Genomic DNA, 13,217 nt, shown 5'->3' with positions numbered 1-13,217 from the left:
TGCTTAAGTGCGTCAATCATCTCCGAAGCGCCCGCGCACGTTACGCCCACCCACTGCCCACTTACCATACGCTGGGGTTCCGAATTAAACCCCGCCTTCCGAGCGTGGCTATTGGGGGACTTCCTCGTGCAACGCACAAAGCCCTGCCTTTGGAGAAACGCGATTGGATATCGCCTACCCGGAAGCGTTTGTTTCGCACGCGTGTCATTGGCCGAAGCACGAGTCAATCCACGAGTCGCGCGTGCTGATTGGTGGATAATGACAGTTTTGTTTACAGTAGGGCGTGAGCATCCGTTTCCTCCTAAATATGTATATTTTATTTTTTGCTGGAGAAAGTTAACAGTAACCCAGTTTGCTTTTCGTTGAAAGTTAAATAACACACTTTTTGTGACATGATAGTGTCTCTGATCACTGATACACAATAGTGCACATTTCAGTTAAATTTATTTATTTATTTATTTATTTATGTATTTATTTATTTATTTATTGTTTAAGCCCTGAAAGAAATGTACTTTACAGCACATTGAAATTCTTTTCTCGCATACCCCAGTGATGGTACGAAGCAGGAGTCAGCCATGATACAGAAACCCCTGGAGCACATAGGGTTAAGGAGGTCAAGAGCCCCAAGAGTAGCAGCTTGGTGAAATCAGGGCTTTAACCCCCGACCTTCCGATCCGTAATCCAAAGCTTTAACAAATGAACTACCACCTATATAAAGTCCAAGTAAACAGTTTGATAAAATACATTACATATAGTTAAAAATTATTCACATGGTTGAAGTAAATATAAATGTAAATATAATAATTATAATACATATAAAAATACATATATATAATACATATAAAAAAAAGGGGGAGTGGTGGCTCCAGCGGTTAAGGCGCTGGGTTGCCGATCGGAAGGTCGGGGGTTCAAGCCCCGGTATCGCCAAGCTGCCACTCTTGGGCCCTTGAGCAAGGCCCTTAACCCTCTATGCTCCGGGGGTCCCTTACGAGGGAAATATCAAGGTCCGTGACGTCGGAGCGACGTGGGGCCGCCTTCCCGTGGGCTCACCACCTGCAGGAGGGACCGTAAGGGACGGTTCTGTGAGGATTGGGCAGCAGTCGAAGGCGGGGGCCTGCTTAGACTGCTGCCCCCGCGACCCAAATTACGGATAAGCGGGAGAAAATGAATGAATGATGAATACATATAAATATTTTATTAATGTGATATTTACATCAGTGGTTGGCCGTCAGAACCAGCAAGGCCTTCTCTACTAGACTAAACTTGATCAGACTTTACATTTTACATATTACATTTTAATAGATTTTTCTGCATAAAAATTCTGCATTAAATTATTTCCTCGGGTGAGCTGCTGATGTAAGTTTCTGTTTGAGTTTCTATCCAATCCAATTTCTGCCGTCACATCGTGTATTGTCATAAAGAATGAAAGCACAAATGAACAGAGCAGACCCGTGTTAGATTCAAATCTATGTTGCTTTAAACAATTGGGATTTGGCTACGTGAGCCCTCTAGAAGACGTCCAATTATGTCGGCATTTTCATGTCCTTCGATTGAATGGTCAGAGAACGCACTAGTCAGAGCTCTCAACCCGCTTCTGTAGCAGAGTGCAAAAACTCCAATATGCTTGTGAGGATTTGATAGCTGTTTTTTAATTCCACAACGTCTGACCGAAGAGAAGAAATTGATTTGGTCGCACATACACTTACAAGGACATTTACAAGACAGAGTTTTGGTCAGAGTCTGTGATGCAGCGCTTTATTATACTGTGTTTTTGTATAATATTTATGCTTTCTATAGCTGCGATGTCATATGATGGTATTAAGAGGTGGATTGGTTTAGGTAGGACACCACTGAAGGCCTCGGTGTGAAAAGCACGGCCTAACACCGATTTACATGTATCATATGTATTAGGTTGACAAACAGCTGAGTGTCCTTTAGCTTGTTCTAATCTTACATGGAATCACTTCTAACTGAACAGAATTACATTTTTCCCAGTAGAGGAGCTCAAATGTGTTTGACTTGTATAAAAAAAAAAAAATGCGCTATAATATTTTAAATATTAAATAAATTTAGCATTTTCTTGAACTTGGAAACCCAAACCTTTTCCAGCATGGCAATGCCCCGTGCACAATGTGAGCTCAAAGTGAGCCACTTTGTCAGCCATCTTTCTACCAGTAACTGTCTGTCTGTCATTCATCTTCAAGCGTATATTTAAAAAAAAAAATGCACCACTGTCTTTGTCAAGACACCTAATTTTGTCATGACAAATTATGAAACAGTACAGTAAGTTGAGTTGCCTTTTTTTTAAGCATAATCTTTCAGTCTGGTTTTATTTCGAGTAAGTTTCCCTACATTACCCACAATCCAGTTTCTAACTGTAGATTCATCTTTACCTAAATAGAGCAATGCAGTGGTGCTCTAGTTTCTTCTAACACCTGTACACTTTGCTCTATGAGAAAAAGTGTCAAAGTATTAACTTTCCTGCTAAGACTACAGTAATCTATAGATTATTAACTTGCTGAGACGAGTTTTAGAACAGTTATGGAAGTTCTCATTATTATGAAATGTAACCTCGCTGGAAAATGGTTAGAAAATAATAGAATCTCTTAGCTTTTTGTTTCTAGGAAAAAGATCTAAAGAAATCTAATGGATATTCCTCATGTTTAACATCATTGAAAGTTATTTTCCTGTTATATACAACTGTTGATATACATTGCACCTTGACATCGAGGGTCACATTTCTCACAGGAATATTGAAAATGCAGTTTTAAACCATTTATCATTAGAATCATCAAGCATATCACATATATTTCAGTATAAACCCATGACATATTTAATGTAGGTCTATCTGAGGGTTTCCTGCAACTATACATTTATGTTTAGTCACATTTACATTTACAGGGAGGTGGTAGTTTAGTGGTATAGGCATTGGAAAGTGTTTAAATTCCAGCCACACCAAGTTAAAATCCCAGCCACATGAAGCTGGACCCCTGGGCAGGACCTTACCCCCTAATTGCTCAGTTGTATGAATGAGATAAATGTAAGTCACACTGGATATAGGTGTTTGCCAAATTCCATAAATGTAAATGTTAAGTGAAGGCCATTATTGATCATTCACATTACAAAGATGTAAATAATGTAATCTATTACTGAAAAACCACACAATTTAACAATACAAGATCTATAGGACGACGCTTTATTTCAGTTCCTTTTCAATACAAATGAAGTAACAAAAGTATGTGCGCTATTATAAGACTGCTGATGTCACTGTACAAGTGTTTGCATTACATTTGGTCGATGCCAGTATTGTATTTTGTATTCATTTTTCATCAGGTTTCAGTAGGTTTTACAGACTCCGTTCCAGCTCCTTCTGCCTTCTTACACTCCTGACATACATGTGTGCAGTGTCTGCAGAAAAACAATCATAAGAATAATCAAAATACTTTATTGACCCCATAGGGAAATTGTTTAAAAGCAGAAAAAAGCAAATCGCTGTACGGCAAAACATTAGAAACCTTGCTTAAAGTCATGTTTTAATAGATATTAACTTAACCGACAATTGTACTATTGTATATTATGTATGGGCAGTTTGGTCAGGTTTGTGAGCAAAGTGCTTTGTGTTTTAATAATAGGATTAACTAAAAAACAACAACAACAACAACAGTGTTTTAGGGGGAAAAAATAAATGAACATCGGCTACAAGTTGTAAAAAACTAAATTGGAATATACTTTTGGACAAATAAAATGGCAAAAATGCACGAAATGGAAAATGCAAAGCTTTAAAAGGTGTGAACAACAAATCATTGGTAAGGAAATGAGTAAGAATTAAATAAATAGTCGAGATCTTGCCCTGTTCTATCAATTCTGCTTCCATTATCAGCTTGGTATAAGTCAGGTCCCTGATGAGCTGCGTTAGGTGCGACACATTACTGAATAACAACTTGTCTTAGTATAACTTTTGGGTGAAATATGACTATTGAAGTGAATTTCCCTGTTTTTACTGTAGCTTTTCTACTCAAACAGTTCACTGCAGCAAAAATTAATTAGTAAATAGAGGCACAAGAGAGTCTCAAGAGTGTTTCATCATTATAAGTTTGGCCTATATAGTGTAATGTAGTGAAATCCACATTATTACTTGCCTGTGTCCATGACCTCCAAACCCTGGACCCCAGCCTGGGCCAAAGCCTTTGCTGAATTCCGGTCCCAGCTTTTTTTGAAACTTATCTCTACATGTTCCCATGTAAGAAGCCTTTCCCACTAGGTAACCAACAAGACCTGCCACTGGAATAAACGGTGCACAGATTCAATTATTACTGCATTCATTACACCATGCAGCCTCAATTGCTTTCAATGGTAACTTTAGTATCATAAAAAGAAGAGATTATTCCCACAGAGTAACTGATTCCTCATTCCTTATTGTAAATGAGAAAAGTTGTGTATACAAAGGGAGAGAAAGTGTACTTGCATCCTATTATTAAGCTGCTGAAGAGTCTTTATCAATTTGGATAATGTAAAACAATGATTTCTTAGATTAACAAATAAAATGTATATTGTTACTACCTATGGAATAAACTTAGCTACATTTGGACTTAAAAAGAAAATCACATCAATCTATAGCCTGTAAAAGAAAGCTGAAAATGAAGATATAGATATTTGTAGTGATCAAATGTATAATCCTATCACATGTTAAATTCAATCTGAATGAATATACAGTAGCTGTTTTTACACACATCATTTTGTTAGTGTCTTTCCACAATCTCAACGTATGTGACATATGCCCTTTAGTTCATTACATACAGTATATAGTATATAGAGTCTGTGTATAAGTAAATAGGCACCTACAGGAAGGTGTGGAGGTAAAATCGGTTTAAGGTGTGGTTCTGTTGGTGTTGAACAGGGATCAGTATCTGTGTACAAAGGTGCATTTGTAATCAGCGTAATAATGCAGCTTTCATATACTGCCAAAAGTCAAAAGCGGTTTTTATTTAAGTGTGTGTGTGCGATTCCTTCTCCTCACAAGCAGGTTTTCGGCGAAAGAGTAATGTTCCTTAATAAAAAATTGTTTAAAATCTATGTGCATTGGTATTTTTTTTTTTTTTTTTTTTTTTTAAACCAATGTCATTTCCTTTGGATAAGAACTTACATGCTAGTTTAGGGAATGGTCCAAATCGCTTTGATCGTTTCCAAACCCCTGTTACAAACAAACACATAAAAAACAGCATAAATACAATTACATTACACAAAATCTTTATGAAATGAATTGAGTGGATTGTTCAGAAAATATCTGTAAACTGCTACAAAAATCACCATTGTAGATTAGACCACCAGTGATAGCCATGCTTCCAAGAGAGAGTGGAAGGGCTGGGGGAAAAAATAAGGGTAAAAATTAATGAAACGTTTAGAATAAAATTAATGCATTTAATTGATCTGATCCTGTATTCATATGTCAATGCACAAAAATACAGGGGAGCAATTTGAGTAATACGTCATAATAGTATTTATTTATTTTTTTTACCTCTGTACCAAAAGCTCTCCTCTTGGCACTCCTTCCAGATCTGCGTCACCTCAGGTAAATGTTTGTCCCCTATGGGACACTAATGTCAATAAAATGGCACCAAGAAAAGATCAGAAAGAAAACATTAATCATCTTAAAGTTCTTTCGACGCAGTTTGAGGAGCTTCTTAAATATAACTCACATTGTGCACAGGGGCATTGCCATGCTGGAAAAGGTTTGGGTTTCCAAGTTCAAGAAAATGCTAAAAGGAATATAAAATCTAAGCCTAGTGTACGTCGCCACGCTGATGAACACTTGACATCAATCAAAATTTTGCAATGATTGAAAACCAAAGCAGACTGCAAACTGGACTGTGTGGAAAAGTGAAATGTTTTACATCAATAAAACGAATGACTTTATAGTATATAGCAGTATCGGTATCTGCGGACATTGAGGTACTTGCAAACTAAATTATAATACATTTCCAAAAGTATTTGCACTCCATGACCTTTACACTCCTGTGGTTCTTTCCCAAAATGTTGCTACAAAGTTGGAAACATGCAATTGATTATGATTCCTTGTACACTGTAGCTTTACAGTTTCCCTTCATTAGAGCGAAGAGGCCCAAACCTGTTCTAACAAAGATAATTGTGTAGGTTGGTTTTGTATGGTGGAGCTTTATAGTTTTCCACCAACTGAACTAAAAGGTCCAAGAAGGTGCCTTCAGACTTTCTGTTAAAGGTACTAACTCTACACTAACATATACTACATGCCAGGATTTAATACTGGTATTAACCTGGTGCAAAATTTCAAAAGACACCATTCACTATGATGGAAATTCTTGATAAACTGCATGTCCACATGTCTCATTCAAACCCTTACATTACCTACTCTATGCATCAATAGTGCAGTTTCAAGAGCTGGTTCTATGTCAGTCTCTCAAACTTCAACACAGTTACTACCATTGTTTGACTTTTGTACTTACCCTACCTTTTTTGCTCCTTTTTGCATTCCTCCTGCATTCTCTGGTATTTCAGACGTCATATTTCGTCCTGGTTGCAAAGAACAATCAAACTCTCAGAAGACTTTCACCTTGCTCAGGCCTACTTTTCTTTAATGTGTTTGAGGTTATGCTTTTTTAGCTCGGTTATAACAAATACTTCTGCCTCTCTACCTCTTTGTGTAAAAACACACAGTAGGCCCTTCCCACAAGGAGGCCCTCCCTGGCCTGCTGCAGTTTTGAATTACTAACAGTAGAGGGGGTGCACAAGGTCACAAAGTCTAATTTGCTCAATTCCCTGTTCTGACTGACCTAGAGCAAGAAAGAATCACCAAACTGTGCTGTAAAATGACTGATACCTTCATCCCTTGTATCGTATACCATAATTATGTTTCCTTTCTAAATTTAGCACTTGACCCGGGATATATTTAACCTTCCTCGTCTCCTCATCTCAACCACACCAATATGAAGTCTAGACCACACAGGTTGTGGGCATGACCACATGCAAAAATAAAAAGAAGCCGATACGTCATTGCCGTCATGTCTCTTTGTCAACATTCACAACCTATCGTGTAGGTCCTTGCACATCTTTCAGATCTTTTAATAAATTGGGCCCCTGGGGCTTGGCAATGTGTATATCCTGGTGTGTAATGAGAAAAAAAAACTGCATGCTTCTGGACAACTCAACAGACAAAAGACTGTCCATCAAAACAGGTACTTTGAGGTTTCTTGCCCGATGTCAGCTTGGAGTAATTTTAATCACTGGCCTCATCAATGCTGTGTACCCAGCTTTATAAATCTGTACATTCCAGACAATAATATACATTATATGGCCAAAGGTGTGTGGACACCAGACAATCTCACACACACCAATGTAGATTGTTTAAACAATTTAACATTTAGCTTTTTCAACCTGTCCCAGCATGACAATTCCTCTCTACAAACTCTACACAAATCAAAGTTGATGCACACATGCTGTGTTAAAGCTGCAATGTAAGTTCTCAGGTGTGCTCCAAAGAGCCCTGGCCTCCACCCCACTGAACACTTACTAAACTCCAAACCTTCTCACCAACATCACTGCCTGATATCACTAATACTCATGTATACTCATTCATATACTCATTATCAAAAAAGCCCCTCAGCCTCAGCTTATTATAACAACAAAGCAGGCAGTAAACCTGGAATAGAAGCTTTTTACAAGAAATATGGGTGATCAGGTGTCCACATACATATATTGGCCATATGGTGTATGTGAACCAAAAAACCAATTGATTTCCTTTTCACAAAATATTCTAGAACTAAGATAAAAAGTGATCCAATGTCTACTTAAGGAAGAAAGAATGTTGTGGATTTGTCCAAGGCATCACTGCATTATTTTCCATCACAATCATTATTGTCCTTTACAATTATTGTCCAACACAATCAGTCTGGGGAAACAGTGTCTCGGTGGTTTAGTCTCTGGATTACTGATCGGAATGTCAGGGGTTTAATCCCCAGTATCACCAATGCTGCCACTGTTGGAGCCCTTGAACAAGGCCCTTAACCCTCAATATATTTAAAATTAATTATGCTCTAAAGTACACGTGACAAGTTTAAAACACCTTTCTTTTTCTCATTTCAATCACTGTCAGAACAGAGACTATAAAGTATCAATACTATACAGATAGAAAGATTAATCACTCACTTTATTAGAAACATTCATGCAATGATCAGTCAGTCATCAATTCAAGTAGCTTTAATTGTCATTTCCATCATATATACTATTCACTATAATCAGTATTTAGCATGCTACATCCAGCTGAAATTTATCTTTAGCTCTTCAAATTACAGTAAGATCGCTGAAAGTCGTTTAAAAGTTTCCTGAACGTTATAAGGGCTGTAGCATAAATAAAAAAATGAATAAATACAAATTATTTGATTATTTATTATTATTGATTATTGATTCTTACGTTACATGGATGAACTGTACCCTTTTATACATAGATTATTCTTAGATTAATTCTAAGAGAGTACGTAAATGTCCATTATATAAGAACGAATGGAATATCATTAGAAAATTTTTTATAGAATGATCTAATGCAGACGTTTCTGAGCGGCCGATCAGGTTTACATTTTACTGAGTTAGATTCTGTATATAACTATGTTTGTGACAAATAGAATTCTTGAAATCTTAAAATGAATAGATGAAATTTGCAATTAGTATTTTTTAAAAGGTATAAAATGAACACTTGATGACTACAATATACAAATAAAAAAAAATTATAGTATTTTTGAGCGAAATATTAGAACATTTAGATGGACCAGGTTATGACAGGGGATAAAAATATATTTTCTACATTTAAAAAAAAAAAGAAAAATATTAATTTTAATAAGGTATTCAGTTAAAAAGAGTGTAATGTGTTGATTAAAGCCTCGTTTACGATTTTGTATTGAAAGAGTCTGAGATACCAGACTCATGTTGTACTGAGAACCAACAGCAATCTTGAGAGTCAGGAACATGGTTTATATTGAACAGTGAACAGTTCATGTTCATGATTTAGATCTGCTTCGTGTGAGAATGTTTCTGTGAAACATCTTGAGATTACTTCAGCAGATTACACAGGGCTAAAGCTCTCCTGCTCTACTGAAGGGTCTGAGTGGGAGGAGCTGATCCTGCTCTTAGAGAACCATGTGGGCAAACAGGGGCGGAGACAAACAATTCCCACCATGCATTGCGTGTGAACGCTTAATCGAAGAATTAGTTTGTGTAAATGTATAAACTTGCACGAATACATTTTTGACATGAACGTTTTAACAAAAGTAGTTATTTTATGTAAAGTAATTTAGGGTGACTTTAATGCGGCATGTTTTGGTTGCCGTTATTAGGATTTGTGTTGTTCCGAATGTCGTGCTGGTGCGAGCCAGCGTTAAAGTCATACACTCTTGTTTCTCTTCAGATCGTATAAATCTTTCGCCTTTTACTAAAGATTTCCGTGGGGAGGAACATTATGAGTATCAACTAATTTTTTGATGCCCTGCCTCACGGCGGGGCTTCCTACTTTGTTCAATAATAGAGCTTATATCATGAAACATACGAGTACAGCTGAATTTGCCGATTGCTCCCATTAGGGGTCGCTACAGCGTTTCATCTCTCTATACATTACTGTTGTCTACATCTTTTAAACTGATAATCTGCGTGTCTTCTTTACCCCACATCCATAAACTTCCTCCTTGATCTTTCTCTGTTTCTCATCCCTGGTGGTTCCATCCTCAATAATGCAGTTATTAAGAGGTTGAATTCCCCCTTTTTTTTTGCACCGCGGTTTTTGTCTGCAAGTAACTTCAGTTTTGAGATCGATTACAATAGTAATGATGTGTGGGTCTTCATAAAACAACCTATACACAACTATGAGAAGCAATCATAACATGCACCATAAAATGGTTCTTCCTGTTTTCCGTTACACGTTTTTTCTCAGTTTCTTTGGAGCATTTTTTTAAATCATCCATAATGTTTGCAGTAATAATCAGTAAGTGCATTTTAAAAAACAATGTGTACAAACAGCACAACACGTTGGATTTCTTGCAAAAGCCTGAACTTTTCATAAAATACTTAGTTCATCTTACTTATTTCAATAATTCTACCATCAGAATGAAAAGTCCTGTTGTCATTGTTCACAAAATGTTTAGTCGTGTTTTCAGAACACAATTTCAGTATATATATAAGAATATATACCACGTTGCTATAACCATCTCCTCCTCGTTAGTATAGTGGACAGTATCTCCGCCTGTCACGCGGAAGACCGGGGTTCGATTCCCCGACGGGGAGTAATATTTTTTTTTATCACAGAATCATTACTATAAAGGTACAATTATTGCATTTTGCTTTAAACAAGTTTATTGTTACCAAATAAAACTGTCTGCAGCAAAACAAACCGCTGTAGAATCCACAATCCTAATATACATTTCACCTGCACTTCTTCTCTCTGACCAGCAGATGTCGCCGGAAGAACGCGCCACTGAAGCCCTGCTCGGATTGGATTCGTTATCATAATTTCTCCTCAGTGATAAAAGTCTCGTATCTGGACAGCAACGAAATTTTTTTTACGTCACCAATACATGATTAGATGTGTGATAACATAACAAAAAGTCTGAGGTGGGAATAAACCCTGTATGGAAAACATAGGAACACGGACAGAAAGGATTAAACCAAAGGCCCTGGTGCTGTCAAGCATTAGATTTAGAGCCACCATCTCACCCTGATACTCAATACAGTGCTCCTGGACACATCATCAGGACCATCTATCTATTAAACAGTTCAAACATAAATGATAAATTAATTCTAAGTACTTAGATGATTCCCAATCCTCTAACTTCAATGATAATGAGAAGATGTGAAAAAAACAGTGTTAGATCAGTCTACAGCGGAGGTGCCTCCTATGTAGGGCCAAGAAGAAGCAAACTTGTTCGAAGGCAGTGGGCCGAAAATTTTTTTTGCATTATACCAAACATTAAATTAAAAAGCAAGAAGGAGGTAGCTTAGTGGTTAAACATTTGATTTTAGATCTGAAGGTTGTGAGTTCAAATCCCAGCCACACTAATCTACCACTTCTGTGCATTTCCATCCTATCTGGCACTCTAGCACTGGTATCCCAGTGTATGAAACATATATTTAATCAGTTTCCTCTAGCAATTTACATCAGCGGCACTTCAGTGTGAAAAACAAATACCTGTAAATAACGGCAAAGAAATCTTCTCTTTTGTATTAAAGTGTAGTCTGAACAAACGACTCTAATGAACTGCTTTGTTTTTGTGAATCAAACACATTCAGGGCAACCAGCCTGATCACTGATCACAACCAAACGACTCTATTTGTCTTATTTAATGAATAGAAGCATTTGTATATGTTAAATATACCATACAATCGTATATAATTGATGTCTTAAATCCAGATAACAGGGTCAAGTCAATCACATATAAGTCTTTATTTAATTTTTATAAACCAATATTACATGCAACATGTGCAATAATTACCTGCAATACGTGCAATACCACCTGTGTGAAATACTACCTGCAATGCGTACCTTTTTTCTTCCCTTATTGTATTTATACATTGTACTGGGTATATACTGTATATTATAGTATGTGTATATTCTTTTTATATATTTGCATTTATTATTATTATTATTATTTTTATTTCTTTCCTTTGCTGCTGTAACAAAGAAATTTCCCCACTGTGGGACGAATAAAGGTATATCATCTTATCTTATCTTAAAAATGTTGACCACAACAAATATGTATATCATTCCTTGAATCCTTAATAACCATGCAAGGATGATTGCTTCAGTGTTGCCACCCCTTATAATACTCATGCCACCCCCTTGCCACCCCATAAATAATTTTCCAAATCAGCCATTCACTTCTGAACCCCTGAGTAAGGCCCTTAACTCCATAACTGTTCAGTTTTATGTATAAGATAAATGTAAGTCGCTCTGGATTAAGGGCATTTGCCAAATGCCATAAATGTAAATATTAAAATAAAACTGGTCATGGTTTCTCTCAATCATGATTTTCAAAGTTCAGTAAAACTTATAGTACAGTGAGAAATAAGCCAATGTATTATTTAATGACCTTTAATCTGAGACATGAAGCTGGTCCTTATTTTTCAGAAATTTTTCCAATGTGCATTTTTCTACTTTTTTTGCTCTTCTTATAATATGGCATGGCTAGTTTGGGCAACACGTGAACACATTGTGTGCCAGAAGAGAACATTGTACACTGTAACACCAAGACTTACAGAGATCAGAGGCCAGAAGGTTATGAGTTCAAATCAAAGGTCTGCAGGCCCTGGTATGGGCATCTCTGGTTCAGAGGGTTCGTCTGCTTGTCTGTCCATCCATCCATTTATCCATCCATCCATGCATTTATCCATCCATTTATATATCCATCCATCCATCCATCCATCCATCCATCCATCCATCATCGACCCGTCCGTCCGTCCGTGCCAGTGGCCAGCAGGTTTTGGGTTTGATTGCTAATACTGATACTTCGTCGACCACACAATCTTTGACTATGGAGGTATTTTACAGACACGTTTGACAAAATATTTCCAGAAATCCCCAGTGATTTAAAATGGTGAGGTTTTAACATGCTTTGCTTAATGACTATAATCCCACTGTTTAAAAGAACATCAGGAACCTAGACACAAACATAGACCAGATGCCTTCATGTTTTAGCAGTGATGAGTGATGGTCTCATTCTGAACACACTGATCTGTACAGTTCATTGTGGAGGCTGTGAGCAGCCATGTTGCTTTGACGTCACAACGACTAAACTCTGAGTTAAGCGGGATGTTTTAGTTGTTTCCTGGTTAGATGTTGGGAATTACGAACTATAAAATGATCCTATTATAATGCTTGGCATGGGGGTGGGGGACGAGGCCATTAATGTCCAATGGCAGACGAGAACCAGCGAGATTTTTTATTTTTTTTTGCCTTTTCGCAGCCAATCAACGCTCCGTCGAACGAATAGAACTGGGGAAGCACTTCCGCGTTCTGGACCAGGAGGACCAATCGGAGCGCCCTAAAGGCGGGGCTAGAGGCTTCACGCTCAGTGACAGCAGCCTAGTCCAATCAGGAGGCGAGAAACGAGCCGTGGCCGTTAGCTCGCGCTATTCGGGGTGACGGACAGGGAGGCGGGGCTTGATCGCCATCCGTCGAGTTTCTTTTCTGTTTTTCTTTTCCCCCT

At 37.4% G+C, this 13,217-nt stretch overlaps 2 protein-coding genes and 1 long non-coding RNA gene across 7 annotated transcripts in view; 2 read left to right on the top strand and 1 right to left on the bottom strand.

The window, feature by feature from the left end:
- Positions 1-3,180: 3,180 nt before the first annotated feature.
- ociad2 (OCIA domain containing 2) lies at positions 3,181-6,709 on the bottom strand. The gene is made up of 6 exons (XM_083561890.1): positions 6,485-6,709; positions 5,516-5,594; positions 5,308-5,361; positions 5,144-5,191; positions 4,140-4,281; positions 3,181-3,408 (listed from the first exon to the last, which is right to left on the bottom strand). Exons 1-6 carry the CDS (start codon positions 6,536-6,538, stop codon positions 3,330-3,332), a joined length of 456 nt encoding a protein of 151 aa, XP_083418016.1. The 5' UTR covers positions 6,539-6,709; the 3' UTR covers positions 3,181-3,329.
- Positions 3,423-4,231, top strand: LOC310737540. The gene is made up of 2 exons (XR_014536846.1): positions 3,423-3,617; positions 3,665-4,231. It is a non-coding gene; the product is annotated as an uncharacterized lncRNA (long non-coding RNA).
- A 6,439-nt stretch (positions 6,710-13,148) lies between the features above and the next one.
- fryl (furry homolog, like) overlaps positions 13,149-13,217 on the top strand; it is a 106,921-nt gene continuing 106,852 nt past the window's right edge. For all 5 annotated transcript variants that reach the window (XM_083562849.1, XM_083562848.1, XM_083562847.1 and 2 more), the window contains exon 1: positions 13,149-13,217. This exon is cut by the window's right edge and continues 176 nt beyond it. The gene's annotated coding sequence lies outside the window, so the exon portion shown is untranslated.

The sequence above is a fragment of the Silurus aristotelis genome (assembly GCF_946808225.1).
Source record: "Silurus aristotelis genome assembly, chromosome: 15".
In the NCBI taxonomy this organism is placed as follows: domain Eukaryota; kingdom Metazoa; phylum Chordata; class Actinopteri; order Siluriformes; family Siluridae; genus Silurus; species Silurus aristotelis.
The sequence above is the reverse complement of the archived record's forward strand: the minus strand, read 5'-3'. Positions and strand labels throughout refer to the sequence as shown.

Bases quoted from the DNA above. Each gene is read 5' to 3' on its own strand.
- ociad2 (XM_083561890.1), bottom strand. From the start codon at position 6,538: ATGACGTCTGAAATACCAGAGAATGCAGGAGGAATGCAAAAAGGAGCA. The intron at 4,282-5,143 runs GTAAGTTCTTAT...CGTTTATTCCAG, and splicing joins ACCATTCCCTAAACTAGCAT to TGGCAGGTCTTGTTGGTTAC. The intron at 3,409-4,139 runs GCAAGTAATAAT...GTTTTTCTGCAG, and splicing joins TTTGGAGGTCATGGACACAG to ACACTGCACACATGTATGTC.